Below are 25226 nucleotides of genomic sequence, written 5' to 3'. Positions count from 1 at the left end.
CAGCTAGGAGAAAAGGCTGTGTTACATGGTCGACATAGCTGACTCTAAATGCTGGACTAGCTGTGCTAGCACATGAGATGTGGGTAATGCTCAGACCTCTGAACTGTTGATGGTAATCATGGTATTACAGATCATGGCTGTTGCACGATGCTGGATGCATAACATCTAAATTCAGGGATTAGTTAAGGTAGGTCACATTGCTAAAGAGATGAGGCCAGCAGGGAGTAGCCATGAAAAGGCACATAAATTGATCTGCTTTAATTATGAGAAAGAGGTCTTAAAACCATACACACTGTCTTCTTGAGTGTGGTTTTTAGGTTTGGGATTGAATAATCTGCTTCTGTTGCTGTTAATTAGGGTTGTACCTTTTAGATGAGTATCTTCATTATCCAGAAACCTAGCAGTCAATTGATCTGTGCAGGTAGGAAAAATTTAAAAATGGAGATTTATTTTTTTAAAATAGCTTAAGAGTAACACCCATGCTAGAAGCCTACTGTATTTGTCTGCCAAATGGGAACAGCAAAATAAATTGCTGAAAAATCAAAGGTTTTTTTGTTTTTGCAGCAGAAACATTTAGCAAGCATATATAAAACTGATATCAAAAATACTAGCATGACTTTTAATTCCTTCTTAAAGATATATTAAATTTTTAATGAAAAAATAAATCATGTATGCAAAACTATATTTAGGATGGAGATAGTCTGTGACCCCAAATGCTAAGTAGTAGAGTAAATTCACTGGTTTCTGAATTGGATGAGAGTTTTGAATATTTGGGGCTCAAAAACTACTTATATCAAGTTTCTAAAATTCTTAACTTTTTTTAAGGCTGGTTTAAGTCCTGCAAGTCATTTTTTAGCAGAAGAATTTGACAAAGGGTTTTCAATTATTCTTCCAGGCTTTCTAGCTGACTTAAAGATGAGACACATAGTTATTCTCCTGAATATCTGAATGTCTAAGCAGCAAAAGCTTTCCTTATAGCACAAAAAGTCCAAGTACCTGGCCTTGTTGCTTACATTTTTTTCCTTAGCGCTGTCTTTGCAGTGCTTGTTTACGTTGTATGTGATGACTCCTTGTATCTTTGCCAACAGGAAGAAATGTGTTAAGTGTGGGTGGTGAGTTTGGAAACAAAACACTATATGTCTTTGCCTCTGAATGTGTGCAGAGGCCCACCTAAATACTCAAGTTCATGTCTGATGTGTGAACCATGTAACTGGGTGCTCTGCTTTACACTAATGGAACTCAAGTTCCACAAAGAGGTCTCAGGAAACTCAAGAATATTCCGCTAACATACATCATTTTAACAATTTTCTGGTTATACCTCACATTATCATAATAGTAAATAGACTAGACAAGTTATTAAGAACAATATTTTACATCTAACTATGCACACAAGAATATATACTCCCCTTGAGGTGCACAGAGTTATGTGCAACACTCCCATTAATGTTAATAGGCATTACAAGTCTGCACCGAGCAGAGAAATTCTCCTGAAGTATCATTGTTTACAGCATGTCTGATCTGTTTGCTTATTGTTTATACATAGTGAGGAAAAAGCTGTAGTACAGTGGCTAAATCTGTATACATATAGGTACATATAGATATATATCTTGTCCATATACTTAACATGTATCTTTTGGCAACACCTTTTGGAGTTCTGAAATATCTCTATGTGATAAGTTTGAGCTGCCATTTCAGCAATGGCATTCAATGCATTTGCTCAGATTGCTAAGATGGCTACTTAGTTTTTTTTTTTTTTTTTTTCTGTAGAATGATTCCATTTTTCTGAATTTAGATCTTTGGTAGATGATATGTGTAATTGCCTGGAGGAATAGAAGCACTTTTTTTCTTATTATATACAAATGAGGAATGGCCAACAACTGTATAAATGTTCTTCATTGGAATGACATGTGCCTGAAAATTAAGATCATACCTGGTTGTTAGTGAAATGTAGAATTTGTGTGAGTACAGACAAACGGAAATGTCTTTGTCTTGGGCTTTGAATTTCAGGAGACATAAAAGCAACCACTCTTGTAAATTGTCTTGTATTTCTTAATACTCAAGATGAAAGGAATTATTGGATACTCTTGCTGTATAGATGTAGACTCCTTGTGTTGTAGAACTGTACCATTCAAAGATATAGTTCAAATGAAGATCCAGTTCTACTTCTCTTCTGTTACCTTTTATTCTGACCATGCTATGCAAGAGAAAATGTGGTCCTGATTGGTGCTTGCAAGTGTCCCAGAGAATATCTAGTAACCATGCGTTATTAGAACAATGGAAATGTACTGATTTTCATCATATTTTCCCAGGAATGTACTTCTGCTTAAGTGTTTCTAGAAACTAAGAACGCTCCTTTTATGCCAGTTAATTTCTAAGAACCTTCATAAAACACTTGGATATTTAGTCAGATAATTTTTTTTTCAAAACTTACTGTCGATTGTGATCACATTCGGTCTACTTTACTTATATCTTAATATTTTTCAATATAGAATTCGAACACTTAGATCGCTAAGCAATCGACCACCATTAATTCACTAAAAAAACTAGTCCAGGATGCGGGAAAAAGAATGGATTCAGGAACTACAGGCGAAGTATGGTGCCTCTTCTATCCATTGTGTCTGGTGCCACCCAGTGGCAGCTGTAAAATTGCTGCAACGTCGACTGTTCCTAGATTCTTAAGAGAACGATGTGTTCTTTTTATTGCAGTCTTGCATAGTGTTGCAGGGATTTTTTGAAACTGGAGCAGTTTATGCTTAAATTGCAGTTTTTATAAACTGATGCAGCTAGCTACAGTATCTGTATGGCAGTAAGAATACCTTAAGTTGGAACTCAGGTTATTTTATCCTTGATGTAAGTCGAAATGAATTCCTCAGCACTGTTAAATGCAGTCTTTCAAATTCAGTAATTCTTTGCCTAGAGGCTAAGAGACATGTCAAGGTTCAGATGCTTAAATAAGATTAAATAGCTAGTCTTATATTCATAAAAAAGTTCAAAAGGACAGTTGTATTTGTTTCTATTTCAATTGATTCAGGTTTGTTATTCATTTTGAAATTCAAAAATTGTCAAATATGCAATTGATATTTTTATTCTACCTACTGTAACTGATATAATACTGTTCTTCAATTATATTACTATATCAACTATAAAAAAGCTAAGTATACTGAATTTCTTGGCTGCCCAAGATTTTAACTCCTCTAACCCTTCTGATTTTTAATTGAAGAAATTACATTTTTCAATTGCTTATCTGAAAACAGTTCATTTGAAAAATAGAGAGCCCTAAAAATGGTTAAATTATAGATTGTTTATTTTCTGTCTCAAAGTGAATTTTTCCACCATCCGATTTCAAATTTAAAATAGTAATTGCTTTCTTTATAAAATAGATACTGTTTTTTTATAAGCTGTAAGATATAATAACCAAAATACCCATAATAACCAAAATAACAGTAAAAGCATAAAGGTGAAATAGATCAAAGAAATGTTTAGATGCATTGTATTCCTGGGATTTTTTTTAAATACAATATTGACATTGTATTAGCAGTGCTGTATTCCTGAACATACTACCATTCATTTTGCTTTCATTGGAAAAAAATCCAGATATCTGGACATATTTAGGTATTACTTATGTTTATATTTAAAATATTAATTTGTGTTATAATAGTGGAAGCATTGTATAAGGCATAATTTTCTCATTGAACAAAGATTACATTTTAGTATGTGAGAGTTTTGGGGGTTTTATGAGAAGTTTCTGACAAAAGCTGATGTTATTTCTAGGTTTTGCATTTTATCTCATCTGACACACAGGGATAGAGTTTTTTCAACTATTTCTGTACATTACTCATTTGGATGAAAGGAGGCTTCCCCATTTCACTTTCTTTTGAAAATAATTTTGCAAAAAATAGTGTGTGAATGATTGTTTGAGACATCAAAGGAATTTAATTAATTGAATTTTGTGGGCTCAGCAGGTTTGTTTTCCCTTTTTGGATAATATTTTCAGAATTATTGTGATTTCAGTTCAGACGAGCAAAAATCAAATCATAAATATATTGCACATTTAGAAAAAGGTCTGTTTAATAAGAGACTGAAACTGTGTTTAGTACTTGAGAACCAAGCAAATTGCAAGAACTGCATCAGCTTTCATTTTTAAAAGTACTGTAATGCTACAGGTATGATAGATTGTCTACTGTCTTTATACCTTTTAGTTGCATATTAACCAAATTTTCTAGTAGTGATATGCAGTCCAGCTTCTTCCCCTGCAGAATTTCTCAGTTGGAGAGGGATGTTACTATGAAAAGACATTTGATAGAAGACTTAAGGTCTTGCCTAAAAGCAAATCAAGAAAATGAGAAAACCTCAAATGAAACATTGGAAAGTCTTGAGAGAAAGGTACTTCTTTATTGCTATTCCTAGTTTTCAGAAAAATACAAGCAGGTGGATTTACAGAAGTTATTTCAACACACTATACATATTAAATCAATATATTGCTTAAAGCAAAGAACATACAGTTAATTGAAGGGTGTAATTCCCTCCACTATAATTTGTATGAAATCAGTATATGGTGATAGCTTGAATGGATTCAGCATAATTTAATTTATCTTTGTTTTAGGTGTAATTAAATACTAAAGTATTCAGAACACACAGTTGCAAGGATATGCTGTAAGTAGTGGGATTTAGTTTTATGCACTGTAAGTTCATAAAATATAGTAGACCTGAAACAAGGGTGATTTTACATGGCATGTGCTAATGAAGACCATGCATCTCTCCTGGCTATAGTAGTTAAATGCTTTAATATGTTAATCTATTTTATACTACAGTGTTATGAATGATTCACAGTTCTTAGCTTAAAGTAATTCTAACCGTGTAGGTAATGCTTGATTTCTATAGAAAATTGTTTTCTCCTGTAAAATTTTAGGATGATTTCACTGAAGTAAGAGAATTTGTATATGGTTTAGCATATTTCTATTATCCAACTGATGCATTGCACTTTGGCCTTCAATGCCAGAAAAAGATCATGATATTTGGTTGTCTGTCAGCTTATGCAGCTTATGACCCCAAAACAGAAATAAACAACCTGCCAGTTTGCTTTTGTTTGCCTAGAATGAAAGTGCTTGCTGAGTGACACAAGCACTATTCCTGCTTGCAGTCATACAGCATTTTCAGCTCCAAAGAGAGGTAATGTATAACCCTCCATGCTAAAGATAAGGTGTTATTAAGAAATCCACAGCCAGAAAGTGAGAACATTATGTAAGGGAGCTAAGGTATGACATGAGAAAAATACCTGGTTTTGGTTTTGGATAAAAGATGTAGCATGGAATAATGTACTTTAGTGCTGTACTTTGAGTATTTGAAGCACTTCATTTCCAAAGAATCATATTACATACATTATTTTGATTATTCCTTATGGAAAATCAGCTTGGTAAATTTTACAATATCTTCAGCGAAAGATCAAAGAAATTCCCTGTTACTCAATATTGTCAGGAAAACTTTGTGATTAGCACTATAGGAAAGCTGAATGATTTTTAGGAGCATTGTTTTTTTCATTTTACCCTCAGTCAGTGTTTGCATTAGATATTCATTATCTAAGAAGCTTTACAGACTATTAACATATAGACAGTTATATTCTCAGCTGAGTTTGAATTTATGTTTTTATCTCTGACAAAAGAAATTAGTGGAAATAGTAGTTTACTCCTTTTTGCAAGTACTGTGAGTCTAAAATATATATGAACAAACAGCTCTGAAAATGAAAAGTTTTTCTTTATATTTAATGCTAGTCAAAACCTTATGTAACAAGATTGTGTGTGAACTGATCTCTAATGGATCAACAGTAGAAATTTATTAAAGTCTGCAATTTCAGAAAAAGATACTTCAGTAATGTGGTTGTATATTTTTATGCAATGAAGGTATGCTTAGTTCTGATTTTATTCAAATTTTGAAGTTTTCTATCTTGATAGTCAATGCTTTTGGCCTTTCATTATTTCAGGTGAAGGCACTGGCTGGAGACAAAAAAGCTTCCACTGACTCAATGAAACAAAGGGTTAATGTAGCTATGAAAGAGAAGTCCCAGTATGAGCAGATGTATCACAAAGCTAAAGATGATTTGGAGAAGAAGGTATAATTAGAGTTTTGATGGCTCCACTGTGGAACTTTCATACCTTACTTTCAAATGAAAAGTTGCAAGGTCATCAGCTTAAACTTTCAGTACAGAAAGGGGGAAAATAGTAGAATAATAGTAATCTGTTTCTCTGATGTAATTCAGTCACACTTCTGAAATTTACATACTGAAACATGGGCATAATGACTGAAAATGAAATTACTTTTTGCCAGGAAATTGCATACTATATGTTGCAAGTGAAATATTCTGTGATGTCAGCTATGATGTGGGAGGTTGTTCGTTCATTCGTTTGTAATCTACCATACCTCCCCATCAGCTTTTATCATAGCACTGCTGTATCTCTGTGGATGTGTTTCAGGATCTCAAGATCACTAAACTAGAGAGAAAAATGATTGAGACTGAATGTGCTACTTCTGAGCTTGAAACTGCTGCATCTCAACAACTACATGGCTTAGCTAAACAGAGTACACAGGCTTTGGAAGCTCTACAGAAGGAGCTGCTGCTTACCAGTGACAAAGTAGAAGAGTTCAAGACATTTGTGAAGGTTTGAATGTTGATTTTCTTTTGAGTGTTCACCTGAGTAAAGGTATTTTTGATTGAAAGCAAAATATAAAAGATTAGGCAAGGCTCGGATGCACTCCCTTTTCCAGAAGAGTGTTTGTAATTGCTGCAGTGTTCTGGTGTCAGGTCTGAAAGAGGAGAAGGAATCACTTCCTCTCTCCCAGACTTTCAAACACTTGCATAACTTTTATTGGTAATTTTTTTTTTATATATGGCTGACATATGGTCCTAAAATAAAGTGGTTAGTTGTGTATCAGATTACTTTGCAACAAATAAATTCCCAACACATTTAATATAATAATTTTTATCTATTGATTACTGTGAATTACTACATTTTCCATATGCATGTACTTCTTTTTTTAGAAATACTATGTAAGGAAGCCTCTATGTTGTAAGATTGAAAGCATTTTTAAGAACTGTATGCAGAATATTGTTGCCTTATATTCCTTCCAAGGAAGTGGTCACAGCACCAGCCACATAGAGTTCAGGAAAGGTTTGGACAATGCTCTTGGGCACGTGGTGTGACACTTGGGGATGGTGCTGAGCAGGGCCAGGAGTTGGACTTTGATGTTCTTTGCAGGTCTCTTCCAACTCAGAATATTTTCTGATTTTATTAATGTAGCATATAATGTATGTATATATGTATATATGTATACTGTATACCAGCTTTCAAAGAAGACCATTTATTAGCCCATGAACTACTTCTCTACTGCTCTTGGATTTTTGTAGAAGTGAGCTGCTTTCAGATATGTTTGAACAAGGCTGAAGCATTCCAAGTAAAGAGTAATGGTATTTTGATGCAACAGAAAAAGAAAGCATATAGTCACTCTACGTAGCAGTGTTCAGACCTTTAGCATTTGCCTGAAATCATCCCATGTTCAGTTCTGTTGCTAAGTTCATATAAATTTCCTTATGAAAAAAAGACAGAACGATGTTGGATATGCTTTAGAATCCTAAATTCAAGTAATTCATAAGCTAATTTATCTAAGGAGAAAATAATAATTTGTTTTCATGAAAAAGTGCCTTTTATTTAAAAAAATAGATATTTTATTTTTAAAGTTTATTATTAAAATGATTAATTGGATGCAACTTTGGATGTAACTGTTGAAAAAGAGGTATAACATTGATCATTATGCCCGTTCAGAAATATGCTGCCTATTCTTGAACAGACTATAAATTTTCATAAGAGAAAATGTGCTTTCTTCTAATACTGAATGCTTACTCTAAGAGGAAAATATAGGTGCTCTTTCCACAGCTGCATGCTTATTTTTGGCTAAATATGTAAAAGCCTGAATTAATCTAATGTATTATCTATTACTTTTAATTAAGTACTCCTATGTCACTGGTGATGGAGAGAAGCAATTCAGTCTCCATTCAGACTGCTATGAGTTTTGGAATGTTTTCACTGAATAAAGTGAAAGTAGCAGTTACGGACATATGGAGATAAAAAAAAATCATACTGTCAATATTTTCCAAAATGAAAAGTTTTTCAAAAATTAGAAAATGAGAAAGTAAAAGATCCTCTGTTCTCAGAAGTGAAAGTAATGAGCAGGATCACCTATTAGCAACTATTATCATAACTTCATTCATTGTTGAATGAGATGACAGCTTTGTTGTTAATTACCATGAATATTCATTAGCACTTTCATGGTTACACTAGATGTGAAAAAAATGTAAATATGAAATAATAATAGTAATAAATACCTATTTTCTTGCCTGAATATAAAGAATATGCATGCATATTTCAAGTAACAGTTTTGCTGACTGCTGTCCTTCTGCAGAACGATTTTTTGAAAACAAAGATAGTGTCTATAAGTAGACTACTTTGTTTAGTTGGGTGCTAAAATCAGATTTTATTAACAATATACCACTGTAAAAAAGTAAAATCCTTAGCAATTCAGTGGACTTGTGCAGTATATCATGTAAATCCTGTTAAAATATCTCTTGTATATCTGATGTTATAGTGAGGTATTGTGACAATGTAATAAGTAGCAGTACTCCTTCCTCTTGAAGAGTACAGCTCTTCTTTTGAAGTTTGGTCTGCCTTGTTTCTTTTCTTCTGGATATCTGTCAGATTTTTGTCCCCTGACCTTGATTCTCACTCGTTCCAGTAATTCAAATTATTTTTCTATATAGAGATTGAGTTTCACCTATATATATCACTTAAACAGGTTAACAAAATTATATGATCCTCTAATCTTTGTCTGCTATTCTGATCACTTCATAAGCTTTACTTGCTTTTTAGAGTGCAAGTGTAATTTTCTCCTCATTCTTAAATTGAATGCAGTTACTTTTCTACCCATTACACATCTCTTTTGACATTATATAGTTCTTTTTTAACATACAACAATTAAATTATTTCTGAGTTACTAATTAAGTTGCTGCTAGTTACAGCTATAAATGGGAGAACAGGGTAACTTCAGAGAAGAGTGTGAGTGTTTATAGCAGGCAGTGTTATTTGCTTTTAAAGTTATTAGTAATACAGAACCACAGGATCCTGGATCTATTTGGGTCAAGATAATAAGTTACAAAACCTAGGGAAGTGGTTTGTGGTAGAAATATGATATACACCAGTGGATCACTGTAGAAGATGTGATGACTTACTAATTAAACACATATTTGTAATAGAATGTAATAAAATGTTGCATTGCTATGGTCACCTCAATCTGGGACACTTACACAATGAGCTAAAATCATTTGATTGTAGAATCTAGTAATAGTTTCCAAAAATGCTGAAAGGAATGCTTGTAAACAAAGGTTGCTGTTTCCAATATGTTTTAAGGGATTATGGAATTTATTTTTGTTGGAATGTGAGATAGGAATCAGGTATTTTGTGCAGAATGGTTTTCAGAGGGAGCTGACAGAGCACCTGAAATTGGTTAATTCAGAACAGTTCATTTTTCCAAAGCTGTTATGAATATATAGGCTAGTAGGAAATATGAATAGAAATTGTGGACTGTAACAGTTTATTAAGTAACCAAAAAACCTCTGTTGCATAACTAGATGGTAACTCCTTATAAATATCTATTTCATTTTGGTAGGAAAAAGAGCAAAATATTTAGAAATAAAAGGCAACATAAACAAAGTGGAAAATGGATTATAAATAATAACCTGATAATATAAGCAACAATGGAATATAAAAGATGGATAAGTTGCTGAAGAAGTCAAGAGGAAATCTTTGGGTAGCAAGGCCAAGAACTGTAGTAAACAAGGATTTAAAAATGTACTACTACTAAGGTAGCTATTACAGGGCAGATGCAAACTATTATTAGATAAAACAACTCTGTAACTGTGTAAAGTGAATAAAAATCTAAAATAAATAAAATTAATAAAATAAAATTAATACTTCTGTTTTGTGTCTGGAGTGAAGTAGGCTGATGTCTTATAAAGATGCTGCAACATCCTTAATCTATTAGTAGCCATGAGAAGGTTTTTAACATTTTCTAGAAATAAGTAGGATATTTGGATTGAGAATTTTTATAGCTTACCACTTCATAGAGCTAGTTAAGAAATATTTCTCTTGCTGATCCTCATTTTGAGTAAGTATTTAAAGTTAGTGCGTATATATTACAACATTGCCTAGAGTCTAAAAGAATGATAATATTGAGTCAGTATTCAGAAAAGGCAGTATTTTATGTTCATTAATCTGACCTCATTTCTGAATAAAATACTGATAAGAAATTCAATTATTGAAGTATTAAAGCATGGGAGTATAGTTATACTTGTTAGAGTACCTTTATGGATAGCGATCTATATTGAGTAAATCTGTTTTTTTTCTGGAGAGTGGTACAAGTCAGTTGATAAAGGTTACTATTTGTTTTAATATACCTTCTGTTTAGGATGTCTGACCTACTACTGAGAGATTCAGATTAAAAAATCACCTATGCAGTATCAATAGTATGTTAAATGTATTAAAAATAGCTCATGCAGTTGATCTGAAAAGTAAATCATAAAATGTGGGTGTTTTTTAGAGTTCTGTAATGACCAGAACTAAACTTGATTATTAAACATTTTCACAGAATTTCACAAAATCCTGATAAAATTTTTCCATGGTATGCATCAAGATTAAGAATAATGAAAGTAGGGCTGTAAATATATCAACTAGGCCAAATAAAGCAGTTTTTTTTACAGAAAAATGCAAACTACCTGGAAGAGGGATCAGGTAGCTCTGAGAGTACTTCAGGTGTGTTTTCTAGAGCTCATGTCTTTATCCCACCCCGCTTCCTTCAGCACCATAAATTCTCTTTGAATCATGCATTCAATTTTTATGGTGTACCATTGCTCAGGATTTTCTGTAACATGTACTGTCAGATCCTCAGGTGGATCTGCCAGTTATGTGAAGCACAGCAACCAGAGCAAAATATTCTTTGTTGTGTGTTTGTAGTACTTGTGAGAACTCATGCAGAAAACAGCCATTGGATAAAGTTAAAACATTGCTATTAGACTGCTTGACTGGATTTCCATTGAAAATATACTAGAACATATTAGTTTATTACGAAACTGTCAGAATTCCTGCATGAATTCTGTTTTCCAGCATGTTCTATTTTTTTATCCTCCTCTAGACTTTGACTGACCATATGTTTCTGTTAGAGGCTTTTGTAAGCCAAGACTCAGTAGTGTTGTCTGTCCCATTCAACTTGTACATCAGCAAAACTCACTTTAATCTGTGGTGGTAATGTCTGTCCGAGCATGAGAATATCAGAATTTTTCTGACCTTGAGAAGGATTGTTTTGATTAGGCATCTATATTCAGCTGTGGTGGTAATAAATAGGTGATGGCAGCTGAATGCTTTGAAATCAGTTGAGTGCACTTCTTACTTCCATACTACCTCTGTCATTTGGGACTTGTGTGCTATCCATTGAGGATACCCTCTGCAGCACAGAGCACATCTGGCGTGTTCTGGCATTGTTCTTGATAGGTCTCCAATACAACCATCTGATAAAACTGACTGCCAAAATCAAGACCCATGGCAGTTCACTTGGCAAGCTTAATGGATCTAAGTTGGGATCTAACACTCACCCTCTTAAGACAGCTGCCCTCATTTCGGCTACTCAGAGCTGGGCTTAAGCTAGGTGCACTTCCCCCTCACTCTCTTGTTTGACATACATCTATGTTCACCAGCCACATGTGTCAGAGAACTTATTTCACCTTGGCTTGGCCAAGTGGTGTTGTGCCAGTTCTTCTTGCCATTCAATCAGTTTACCTTAAATCCTGATATATATTGGTCTCTATTACCTTTCTGAAGTTTATCTTGAATACTGACATAAGTTTTGCCAGGGTGTATTTCCTCACTGCTATCTTGGGCTGTAGTTCAAAATACAGGTTTAGGTAAGTTGATGCTGCTGTTGAAAAGTTACACCCCTGAGTGACCCTCACTCCTCATTTCTGCCCTTACACAACTTCCTCCCTACTCCGTTTTTGAAATGTCATCATAGACATTATCTGGGTGGACTGTGAGCTAGTTCATGAGAATTCAATTAACCTTCTGAAAGCCCAGAACACCAGCTTTTGTGTACCACAGAAGGTCAGAATAGGGACAGGTTTACATGGTTGTAGGCTGGAGGTGCTGAGACTGCCCTTTAGTGGCAGTGCTAACTGAGAATGCTACATAAAACTTTTTCCTGTTGGAAACAATTGGTAATTAATGACTAGTCATATCAAAAAATCCTATTATTTGGCAAATTCCTGTTATTTACTATCCTTATCTTTTTCTCTTGAACTGTTCTGGGTTGGTTCAAAATAGAGCATTGCTAGCTAATATGTTCTTCTCAGGATGGCTGTATAGAGATCATCTCCTATTTGCTCTTTATCTATAAACAAATCGTCAAAAATATTAGACATAATTAATCGAGTTGGAAGGCACAAATATTTGGGAAATATTCAGTTGTTTTTTATCAGGTTTACAACATGAGAGCAACACAAGTACATTGCTACAGTCTTCACTTTCAGTCACAGTCAGTTCTTCAAATAGAAGGAAATCTTTGAAGGTAACTCTCAGAATTCTCCATTTACAGTAAGACAGCAAGAGATATTCTTCATAGAATTTTGCTGTTGCTGAATATATTCTCAAACCCTGTGGATTCAATTTTCCTGGCAGTACTAATGCTCCAACATCTTCAGGCCCAGGGTGTGCAGAAAGTAATTTTTCATATGGGTACCAAGATCAGATGCAGAATGATCATTTGTTTCTTTATCTGAAAAAAAGAAGCACATAATGGTCAACTGTAAAACTCAATAATTGGCTAAATCAGACTAACTTTTTGTGGAAATAGAACTATGGTATGCTATACAGATCAAAACTGGTTTATTTTGAAAATTTTATGCAATTATATCTGAAGTGTGCCAATTTGGAAGTGTTGTTTGACCAAAGAAAGATTTCTTCAGCGAGTCACTGGGAAACAACAGCAAATATTATTTTGCAAACAACAGCAGATATTATCACATAAATCAGCACTGTCAGTTTTGATTTGGAAGCGGACATCTTTAATATGACTTCAAGTTGCTAGAAAAATCTTCCCCACTGAGAACACTTGAGACCCAAAAGATAAGCATATTTCATTTATTACACTCCAAACTGTCAACACTTTACCTAGAAAAGTATACCCAGAGTGATTATCTTGTATTGTGTGGAGTACATGATAAGTCTGCCAATCTATGTTCAGAATCAGCATAGTATTTGATTCCAGGAATATGTTCCACTGTGAGGAGAATCGGTATTCTTACCTGTAGAATACACACCTTAAAAGATGGTGTCCTATATGAAAAGCAAAGTTTGTGTAACTGAGAACATCTCACCATTAAAAAAAATTAGGCATTTATTGCTTCTTCTTCATTGGGCATGCTACTTCACAAAAAAAAAAAAAAAAAAAAGAAGAAACACAGCTTTTATTATGAAATATCAACCTTTCTTGGTTCTGAGAAGAAATTGGTGATAAATTAACTTAATCTCCATCAGGATTACTCTGCATCTGGGATTTAAGCAAATTGAATCAGAGGCCTGAATAGTGACAGTGAATATCTATTAGACTGTAAACAGAATAATAGGCCTTGTGAATTTTAATGAATTAAGTGAATGGTTGAATTCTTATGGTTTACAGGAGGCATATGGTTAGTGATACATATAGTGTTCCAGGAACAGCATATACTGTAGATGTCTTGATGGAAAAAATCTTGATAAATAAAATGGAAGAATAAAGAGGAGGATGTTGAAAAGCATGGCCATACTCTTTATTTGCTTTTTAGACTTAGGAGGATAGCACTTCACTTTGGTTTTTGACTAGGATAGAAAAAGACTATAACAGATGTAGCTTAAAATATATTGAGTGTTTATAAATCCTACTTTCTATCTAATTCTGTATTAAGAATTTAGGGATGTTGATTTAGATGATTCAACTGTGTAACCAAGTTGTAAGGTATGTCAGTTTTTTGTAGCTGTGCATGTATATCTCATGCAAATTTTAGATGCATGTCTGACATACACAAGTGATTTTGTTGATAATGGTGCTATTTTCATTCTTAGAGTGCAAGAGAGCCATTTTCACAGACCGTGACTATATAATTGTAGACAGCTGTGATGTTATATTTTAGTTAAATGGTATACTCTGTTTCACCCCTCGAAAACGTATGGTTTATTCCAAGCCTGTGATCCTCCCCTGAAGTATCATGTGTCTGTAATCCCATTGGCCCAAGTCTTATTCCGCGCCCACTTTGAATCTCCCTGTTAAGTGTGCGGAGGAGACCAGGCTCTTTCTCTTGGCCCTTTTCCTCCCTAGCTTCTCCCTCTCTCCCCCTCCCTCTTTCCCCCCCCCACCCCCCCCAGAAACCATGCTGCCTCCCGGGGGTAGGACCCCCAATAAACCCTCATCTAATGAGCACCCTCAGAAGCCGTGTGCAGTCTCCTTGCCTGCCTGCTGCTACCAGCGAACTCACAGCTTAGGGGGCCCCCCAGGACCACAAACGCACTGCAACAGATAGCGTGTAAACAGATCCAGCAAACTTGAACTGGAGACTGTTTCCACTAATCTGCAAAAAAATTCCATTTGTGCCTCAATGAAAAAAAAAAAAAAAAAAAAAAAGAAAAAAGAAAAAAAAAAAAGTAGGTTTAGCAAAGAATGAGATTGAAAGATTGAAACAGGATATCAGCTAGATCACCTGAGCGCTACTGTACTGCACTTCCTGGAAGTGTCTAGATCCATCTGGGATTTCTTTAAAAGGATTGGAGAGACTTCTTTTTAAAGTTCTTACTCCATTATCTGCTGGACCTAGAAAGGTGCTTTGTTTAAAGATAATGGCCAGTTTGGGGTCTAAAAGACAGAAACAATGCTGACTGGAAAAAGGAATGACTGGAAGAATTTAGGGGTGGACATATCAGTACATACTAAAGGCTCTAGGCTTGAAGTGATTAGAAGCCCTTTTGGCAAAAAACCAAGAAAACTAGAAAAACTTGGAAAGGAGGAAAAAGGTCTCCAGTAATGATTTATGTAAGAGTTCATGTAGAAATAATTGTTAAATGCATGTCAATCAAATTGCTAAGAAAGCGAGCTGAAGCCAGGAGAACATAAAGCACTCATTCATATACAGGGTCTTGTGAAGTGTTCACAGTAACTTAGGAAGCTGGGAGTTAAGGGGATTCCCCAAGGCACATGCGAAAAGGGCTACAGAGAAGTAGGAAGAGCTCTAGGAAGACAGAATCATTAAGAAATAAAAAAAAATACATTATTTTAAGAAAACACAGTTGGTAAATTTTATGGGATTTTTAAAAGAATCTAAATAATGCCAGAGATGACCTCTTAAGTTGGGTTTCAGACACATTTGTTTCAGCAGTGCAGTGGTCTTACACAGAGCATCTGATTTATAGTTCTTAGGCTTTTTGTGTGTTTCTGCAAAAAGATAGCATAAGCTTACACACTGAGCTGAATGTCAGAAAATCATGGTGTTCTTCACATCTTGGTCACTGACCTGCTATGTGACCTTTGGAGTGTTGCTTCACCTCAGTATTTCTTGGTCTACCCTGAATATCTTTGTTTGCTACATCTGGTACAACTGTGCTGACTTTGTCTGCCCTAACTGTTCAATATAATAAACTCCCTAAGATCCCAGACATCTCTTGCTACACATGTGTGGAGCTCTAATTTCTGTCAGTTCCTTTTTTTCCCCTCTGTATAAACAACTGTAATATATGAAGTTTTAAAGGAATGATGGTAGTTTTGTTGGCAACTGTGTAAATCAGAAGAAATTCTGTTGAAACCAAAGAACATAGACCAGGCAAAAAATTAATACAAATGAGGTAGTACTTAAATGCAGCACTTAAATGCAAGTAAATAGGAGAAGTAAATTATTATTATTATTGCCCATTCCACATAAATAGAATTTTAGAAACCAATATATTTTGACAGAAATATTCTACCTGTCATCCCGTGCTGATTATACATATTTTAACTCATTCTCTGCTATTAAGAAAACTATTATGTTTTCTCTCTTATAGGTCACAAAAACTGATAATTGTGCTAAAAAATTAGCAACAGTACAATGAGTACTATGGAGTGTTTGCTAATATTTAACAACCAGCATCAGTCTGAAAACATTTGGGTCTACAGTTCAAGTTTTGGACAGTCCTAAAGCTTAATGTACAGGAGAGATTAGATAATTGTAAAGGTGTAAAAATTATATATGATCATAGTTCCCTCATATTAGTAGGTACCTGCTGTATGTTCTATAAATAAGTTGTCCAGCTGATGCAATAAAGTCTACTTAAAGGTATTACAAATAATGTAATGAAAAAAAAGCAGATTTTAAAGACAAGATTTCAAACATAAAGTATGATAGCTAAGCAGTTCTCAAGAGATGATTAGAAAACAAAAAGAGAAAAAGCTGACCAGTAATACAAAGCCCCTTAACTTTTATTCGCACAGGGAATTTTAAAACACGTAAATGTACAATTAAGAATGTATGGTATATTCTCTACTGAAAATAAATTACATTGTAATTGACCATAGTAAGTCAATTGCTGTATCTTTGTTTATGTGTGGCTTGTTTTGAAGACAATCTAAAATTGAAATCTGTCCATGACTTAAGTCATTTGTCTTTGTATATGTAAAGAAATTAATTTTTTTTTTAGAACATATCACAATGTATTCCATGTCTTTTTCTTATAATGTCAAATATAGGTTGAAATATTTTCAGTATTCTTCCTTATGGTTTTCTGCACCTGGAGATGGTTGAGCAAATGCAGTCAAAAGAGTATTCTCAATTTTGTACTCAGAAATATATGGTTATAAAGAAACCATTTGTTTTTAATCGTTTTGAATCCAGAACAAATGGTATTTTGCTCCATTTTGGAGAAATGGGGAGCCAGCCAAGGAAGACTTCCACCCCTAATGGCAAGTTGGAATAGCACAATTTAAGCCAGCATAGTTTTACAAATTCAAATCTTGCCCTTGATAGGGATCAGATTATCAAATTTTATGCAACACAGTTGCTAATTCCTGTCACTGTATTTTATTATTCTTAATGCATTTTAACTGTTTTTTTGGGGTCTGCCGTACTAAGTGCCAGGAAGCTCAAGTTTTGTATACAAATACTAAAATCATCTAAGGCCCTTGTTATACTGTATTACTTGAGGGGTTTTCAGAAAAGCTGCAATAGGTTTAGATTTAGTAGTTGAAAAAGTAATACTGTGCAAATCTGTGTACACTTCTTCAAATGTGTGGTTTGGGATGTTACAGAATTCACCTTTTCTAGTTCACAGTCTATCATTCATAGCTTAGAGCCTTGGAGAAGGCAGGGCTAGGCTAGGATGTTGGACTGCAAACTGGAGATAACTTTTGCTGCTAGTGTAGAAGAGAATGATAATATTTTAAATGACTTCAATGAATCTTTCAGGTATTGCCTGTTAGAATCTTAGTTAGGCTTGTGTGTGTTCAGGTTTGCCTGTGTTAATTGAAAAATCAGGAAATTGTGGAAAATCAGGTTGTAGATGCAACTGTGATATCACATTATTTTTTACATTCAGACTGCAATTTCTCTATATTTATGTATAATGGAATTCTTACAGGTCATTAGGTGAGGCAGTTCTTCCAGGCCATGTGTGATTTCATCTTCCACTTATTTCTGTGAAGTTGTGAGCACTATTCTCAGTGCTGATCAACATAAGATTGTTTAATTTAAATCATATATATTGGTCTGATATCTAGCTTTAGAGGATGTATTTCTTCCTTTCAGATATTTATTGAATTAGCCTTTGAAACTGCATCTCTGCTAGCTTTTAGGTATCACACTAATATTCTCTTAAATGTATATTTTTTATTTTGGGGGAGTTTAACAAATTCAATGGCTTATTTGTTTACTTTATTCTTAATGGAAAAGATAATAAAATATCTTAAGTCCTCCAAGTACACAAAACAATGAGACACATCATGTTTGAACATGTATATTAATAAATTCTGGAACCACAGCAGAAACTATGACGCAGACAGGTAAATTAAACCAACTCATCACCTTATAAATGTGGCCTGTGTGACATTGGTAAAACAATGTTATTGCCACTTTAATATTTTACCACAGAAGTTTGAATATTGAACTTGGTGAAGATTGGTCTGTATTTTCATCTTTATTTTCAGGGCATCTGCTGAGTCTCTAAAAATGACTGTGATCTGTGAGAATCATAAGAATTAAGTCAACCTCCTGAGTCTTTCTCCTTCCCTTGGGTCAGAATGCTACATTTTATAGGCCTAAGCAAAACAAGTCCATTGTAGTGGCCTGTTTTTGTGTCTTGTCTTGTCCCTTTTCTGATAAAAAAAGCTTATGCCTAGAAGGTGTGTTTTTTTCAAGTGAAGGAGCTGAGGTAATTTAAATAACATATATAAATATACATTAAATAACATATTTTAAAATGAAATTACTATAGAAGAGTTTTCAGTCATGCTGTGGTATCAGTTTAAACATTATTACTGAAAGTATGTTGAAAGTCATTTTTAGAGAGGGAATAAGGAACAAATAACTATACTTTCATTGAATGCTTATTTCAGCTGCTGAAATGGTGTATGACATCATCTCTTTCTGTAATTTTGTCCTTTCATTCTGTTTTGTTTTGTTAATTATGAGGTATTTGGAGTTGTAATATTTCTCAGCCTTTTTGCAGCATTAGAATCTGGCCTAACTTTAAGCCAGCAATAAGTATTCCACCACAAAAGTAGAGTTCTTTAAGCTCAGTGTTCAGTTCTCTGAAATTTAGCTCTTGTTATTCACAGACGTCTTCATAATGCTTTTGACTCTTTAGGAAACTAACCTTTTTTCAGAAAAGATTTTCCACTTCATTTTCAGTTCAATGCTTTGAACCACATCCATATACTTTTCTAATCTACAAAACAAGTGAGTTTCTAAAAACACATTACTTGTATCTAAGGTCATCTCCATGTTGAACTACACGCACAGTGCTACATGTAAAATTGTTCTGTATATTATATTCTCCTATGCATTTGTGGTTGGTTTACCAACAGCTGTGGTGGTTGGCCAGCAGCTAAACACCACATAGTTCTTTGTTGACAGGGGCTTGCTCCCTTGCCCCAGTAGGACTGGGGAAAGAATAGGACCAGCAAAAGTGAGAAAACTTCTGTACTTCTGTGTCGGTAAGGACAGTTTAATGAAGGAAAGAAAGGAGAATAAATCCCCCAAAGAATGTAGATCAATGCCTAGCCAGTCTCTAAGCAGACAAATCACCATCTCCCTTAGATTTTATTGTTAAGTGATGTATGTGGGAAATGTCCCTTTGGTCACTTGGGGCCAGCTGTCCATCCCAGCTGCATTCCCTCTCTATATTGTGTACATCCCAAGCCCACATGCCGAGGTGGCAGCATGAGAAACAGAAGACCCTGACACTATGCCAGCGCTGCTTAGCAATAGCTGGTATGTTATCAGCACTGGTTTAGATACAAATCCCAAACACTGCACCTTAGAAGCTGTTGTAAGACAATTAACTACATCTCCACTTGTGCTGTAAGATGAGCCAGCAGGACAAATACTGGTCTGGTTTAACAGAGACCTTAGGCTTGAACTTGTGACAACAAAAGAGCGTAGCATCTCTGGAAGGATGAACAGGTAATTTGGGGTAACTACAAAGACGTTGTCAAGTATGTGGACAGGAAATTAGAAGGGCCAAAGCTAAACTGAACATTAATTTGGCCACTGTGGTTAAAAACTGGGTGATCCTGAAGGTCTCTTCCAACTTTGATGATTCTGTGATCTCAGCCAGATGCAGCACACTGTTATTACTATAGTACAAAATACAGTAAAACTTGAAATTACCCATGACTCGTGAGCCATGGCCTGTGACATGAGATCTGCACCACTGCAAGACTGAAATCTGGCTATACGTAGATACAGTGCTGGATAGAGTCAGAATTTGTCTTGGGACCATTAAGTTTTATTATGCAACAAACAATAATAGTGTCTAAATTAACATAATTACAGGTAATTACAGGAAAAATTTTTGCATTGCCTTGGTCATACAACATTACTTAGGGCCATTGATCAAATTGTGTTAATTCCAGGATCAACGAGTGTCAGTGTTTTGGGATGTGAAGGCCTTATTAATAGTGTGCTGTCAGGCTCTTTGTGCCACCAAGGCTTCTTTGAGTGTTTAATTAAATATGACCTTCTAATTGAAAGGAGACCTTTGTCTTTATACATCTTGAAACTGGCAAAAGATGCAGTGCTAAGAAGTGATTACATGCTGAGGCCAAATTTGAAAACAATATATTCTTAAGAATGAATATATGAGAGAGTGAAAATAAATTTAAAAGGCTTATAATGGAGATACCTCAGAATTATTTGTAGCCCCAAATCTGTAATATATATTATAGAAATGATATGGAGTTGGTTGGTAATTCAACAATTGCTAATGATTAAAAAATACTACGAACTTTAAGGTAATTTTGTTAGAATTTTAAGCTTCTTTTTTTTCTTGTCAGATCAGTGGTAGTTGCACTGGTCTGACAAGAAGTACAGATTCATTTCAGGAACTAATCAACTATTCTAGTTGTCTGGTAGCAGCAAAGTGTGTCCCACAGGAATAACTCTGATCTAAGTTAGGAAAATGGCTTTGCTAACAAAATACCCTATACATTTGGCAGCAAAAGAAAATACCAAAGATAAAATCTCAAATCCTAGTATTACTGGTACTAAAAAAGGCATTGTTATAAATCAGTGCGCTGATTTCATTTTAGGTAGCTTGCATCACCGATGTATGCTTATTAGTTTAAAATTAAACAATTTTGAAGTACACAGGGGGAAATGTTTTAGTTCAAAATCCTACACCTAGCTCCAGAATGCTTTGGATCAAATTCTTAATCACAGAATAATGTTATACTGCCTTCAGTACACGCATCAGCAAAACCTGTGTTGCTTAACTCTTGAGTCTTTGTACTTTTGAGTTTGGAAATGGGTCTTTTAGTTTCTAAAAGCTGTGTGCCTTGAGACTGAACATTTCTATATTGGAGCATGAACTGACATATAAATTAAATCACTAACAAGTAAACAATTTAACACATTAATATATTAGCATATGATGGATGAGAAAATAACAGAAGAAAAAGTAACTTAAAATCATAGGAAGACTATCATTTTTAAGGCACTTATTTAGTGATAAAATTTATATCAAAACATTATATCAATAACATGAAGGAGGGAGGTTCAAAAATAGCTAGTCTCTCGGAGTCTAGTTTTAAAGTCCATAAAGTAGCCTTATTTTTCACATATGCTTGGTGCTTTGCATATGCTTTAGTGTATTTGAACTGCTCAAGGGACAGAGGAATTGAAGTGCAAGTCCTCCATATGAATGATCAGCTGTGATTATAAATAAAATGTGTACTCTTGCATATTAAAATCTATTAGTTGTAATTCTCTCTTTCTGTGATTTTTGTTTAAACTTGCTTTTTACTTATTCTTTTTTTTTTAAATGTTTTTATTCCTTTTTTTTAAATTGATGCTATAGATTTTTCAGTGTCTTTCTGATACCTTTCTTTCTGGCACCTTCACTTCTGGAACCGTAATATGGAAATGTAATAGTGTCAAATGACTATTGCCTGGCAATTTTTCTGTGTTTTCTAAGGCATTCGAGTGAATGTTTAACATTCCTTATTATCATGCTTTTTTTGCCTGTTTTTGGTTTTTTTGTCATTTTTTTGTAGCCTTTCCATGTGGCTTTGCAGGTAATTTTCTTGCTATTTTGCTCCTTTAATTTACATTTCCTCTTCGCATCAGGTTACCCATGTGCATCTTCTAGAGTGATCCCTTGTGCCTGAGAGAGATCTCTTTTTAAAACATGGGAAGCTGATTCAATTTGATAGAAAAAGTAGGGTTGAACTTATTTTTCCATTGTCAAATACATCTCCTATATGTTGCAAGAGCCAGTTTACTGTTAGACCATTTCAAATGCTACAAAAACATGTGATTTAACTGTATTTTTTTTCATAGTGTGTGCTTTTCTTTTTTGGGGCTCCCTCTTCTCTTAGTCTATTTCCTTCTATGAGCCTAGTTCAAGTTGCCCTAGGTCCCTGCCCATTGCATTTCAAGTTTCTTCATTCTTCTCAGCTCTGCACTTGCAGATAGGTTTATGTCCGAAATAGTTGTTGGAAATTCTGTGGAGGAAGGGGCCCACACCTCAATCAGAAAATTGGACAAATTTCACTGTACCCCCTCTCCCCAGATTTGTGGCAGGGTACTTTTATTTTTAATGATTAAATTTTATTAAATACAGAAAAATGTTAAGTCGAGAAGTTATAGGAAAAAAAAATCTTGGAATTGGATGAGTCTGCTGTGCCTGTGTTGAAATGTATTAGCAAATGCTCTCTAATGACTGTTTCAGATACACTAGAGACTGTAGAATACTTTACCCAAAATGCCAATAAACAGGCTTCATAATCCTGTAGTCAGTTTCTATGAGATGAAGGTATTCTGTAGAAAAAGAATTTTGAGGAGCTGATCAGCCACTGTTGAGATGTATCTTAATAAGATGAGCTTCACTAGGATGATCAAAAGAAAACCTTCTTTGCTCATTTTCAATTCAGCCAAGGTGTTTATGTTGACAATCACAGTTCTATTTGAGTCATGGAAGTTGAATATTCTAGGAGAATCTTCTGAAAATTGATTAGTACTCTTGTTTGTTAGTCAAAAATTTTTATATAAAATTGTCTTACTCAGCTTTTGATGAGATCTTTTTGTCATAGTTACATAAATATTAAACCAAAATTACTTCAGTTATAAAACTGATGAATTACACTGATGTTTAGTGTTACCAAAGAACTTAAGAAATAGGTAAGATAGGAGCTTGGTAGCCAGGACAGTTTTGAATAAGCCTCTCCTGGTGGGAAACAAAATTTCAGCTTTTGAATAAAGAGGTATATTGGTATTTCTGCATGCAGAGAATACTAATAAGCTTTAAAAAAAAAAAAAAATCTCTATTTGACCACAATGAAGCCTGACACGTTCTTATTTCAAGAACCCAAGAACATTAATGTTAGACTGGGTCAGGAAAGGATTTTGATTCTGTGGAAGCTGCTTTGTCTTACTAATGATGGCATTATAAGAATAGTTACTTTGCTAAAGACATTCCAAAACAGTATGTACATTTAAGGACATTTTGGTTTACTGTATTAATTCATGTTTTGTGTTATAAGTAGCATGTTATTTAATATTCCAGCACATATCCTGTTGAACCAATATCACAGAATGAAGATAATTCCCATCTAAAGGAGCTTAGTCTAAATGATACTGTTTTTTCCATCTTATTACTTATTAATTATCACTATTAAAAAATGACAGTAGAGTCATTTTTTGCATATGTCTTCTAGACTCTAACTGGAGAGTTACATCACAGTGTACAAGAGCTGAGAACAAAAATCAAACCGGCAAAAAAACAGGAGAAATGAAAGCATGCAAAAAGGGTCTTTCCCAAGAGAGTCTTCAGTTAGCAGCATCTATCCTTAATGTTTCAACAACTGATCTTTATGAAGTATTACAAGAATGAGATGATGAGGTAAGTTATTATAAGGACTTCAGTAAAAAAGCATAGATGAGAAGATGCTGACTATATCCCTCCTTGAAGAAAAGGATTTGCAGGTAACGACTGAAATTTCATTGTGCAAGATACAGCACAGAAATCAAGAAGGATTTAATCTGAATGAAAAGGTCAGGTTAGAGATTTGTAAGGTGGCAAGACTTACAGCATACATAAATATACACATACTACTTTGAGTATATGTATGTAGAGATATTATTCAATATGTTCCTTTTTTTTGTGAGGCTATTTGGCAGGATTGTATGTTTTAAATAGACTTCTGCATTAAAGAAAACAACATTAGAGTGTGTCTTGCTGTGCCAGATTGATTTTGTTATACTTCCTCTCTGAATTGTGATACCTATTAAAGGTATTTCTGGTAGACAGATGGTTTCTGGGTGAATTCATTGCCTTTTTTGTTGATTCTATCATACATTTTACTATGAAATATTTGATAGTGTTTCATCAAATATATTAAATAGATGCAGTGATGGGATTTCTTATCCAGATTTATTTAGCCCTGATAAAATAATATATGAAAAAGCCTGTACAGTTACTTTATCAAGTATCTAGGAACTGGCCGTTATTGGCCTGTAACAGTACTCTGGTGATGACTTAGGTTTAGCCTTGTTAGAGCTTTATATTAAAGTGGCCACAAAAAGGATGGTTTCCTGTTGGTGAAACAACAGTGCATGGTATGTGTATGCACTGATAGGGATTACACTCATGAATACAAATAAAATGGGCTGATCCCTGCCCTGTTTAGTAACATTTATACAATCTTATAAAGTGATTCACTTTGACAGAGTTGTTCCATGCTTATCTTATTCTCAAAGTAATTTCTACATCCTGTATCTTTTTGTTTTAGTCACTGTGAATATACGTGTAAAACACATAAACATACTTAACTGTAAGTATAAAACAAATTTATTAGATAGGAGGTGAATTTATACTACACATACACTACATATTCTATCAGTGCATAGATTCAGGCATCTTTATGTTAAAGTAATACAATTAGACATAGATCACACATACACCTGTATATTCATATGAAAAGAACATGCTATGCACATTTCTAGAGGCATGCACAGACAAGGGTAGGTTTAAAAATTTAATAAGAGCACTGATACTTGATGAGTATGCTTCAGATAACTAATTTTGCAAATGTGATTCCAACTTCCACACACTTTATATTTAATGTATACCCAGTTACACATTGCCTTTTTTGCTCCTGATGTTTTTATTTTGAGGAAACAGCAGAAACAAAAATGGAATTTGAAAAAGATAAAGAATGGCTACAGCATATACAGAAACTTCTTGAAGCACAGGCGCTCAATTTATATTCTCCTCTGATTAGCAATGTGTTTTTAGGTTTTAATTAATACATTGTATTTGTAATTATGATGCCGTTGATGGTGTCAGACTATACTGTGATGAGCAATGTGAAATCCTGGTTTTGTAGCATTTCCTTTGTATTTCTCTTAAAATCAGAGTTACTGT

At 34.2% G+C, this 25226-nt stretch overlaps 1 protein-coding gene across 1 annotated transcript in view; it reads left to right on the top strand.

Annotated features, from left to right (window-relative positions):
* Nucleotides 1-25226, top strand: part of CNTLN (centlein) — a gene marked incomplete at its 5' end in the record, with an annotated part of 191734 nt that overhangs the window by 158187 nt on the left and 8321 nt on the right. Inside the window, 8 exon segments of the mRNA XM_053932487.1 lie at nt 2490-2558; nt 2560-2591; nt 4257-4383; nt 5978-6106; nt 6468-6653; nt 23518-23590; nt 23593-23702; nt 24977-25054. Of these exon segments, the coding sequence (XP_053788462.1) occupies nt 2490-2558; nt 2560-2591; nt 4257-4383; nt 5978-6106; nt 6468-6653; nt 23518-23590; nt 23593-23702; nt 24977-25054 (804 nt within the window).

The sequence above is a fragment of the Vidua chalybeata genome, chromosome Z, assembly GCF_026979565.1.
Source record: "Vidua chalybeata isolate OUT-0048 chromosome Z, bVidCha1 merged haplotype, whole genome shotgun sequence".
Classification (NCBI taxonomy): Eukaryota; Metazoa; Chordata; class Aves; order Passeriformes; family Viduidae; genus Vidua; species Vidua chalybeata.
Note: the sequence above shows the minus strand (reverse complement) of the source record. Positions and strands in the feature narration are given on the sequence as shown.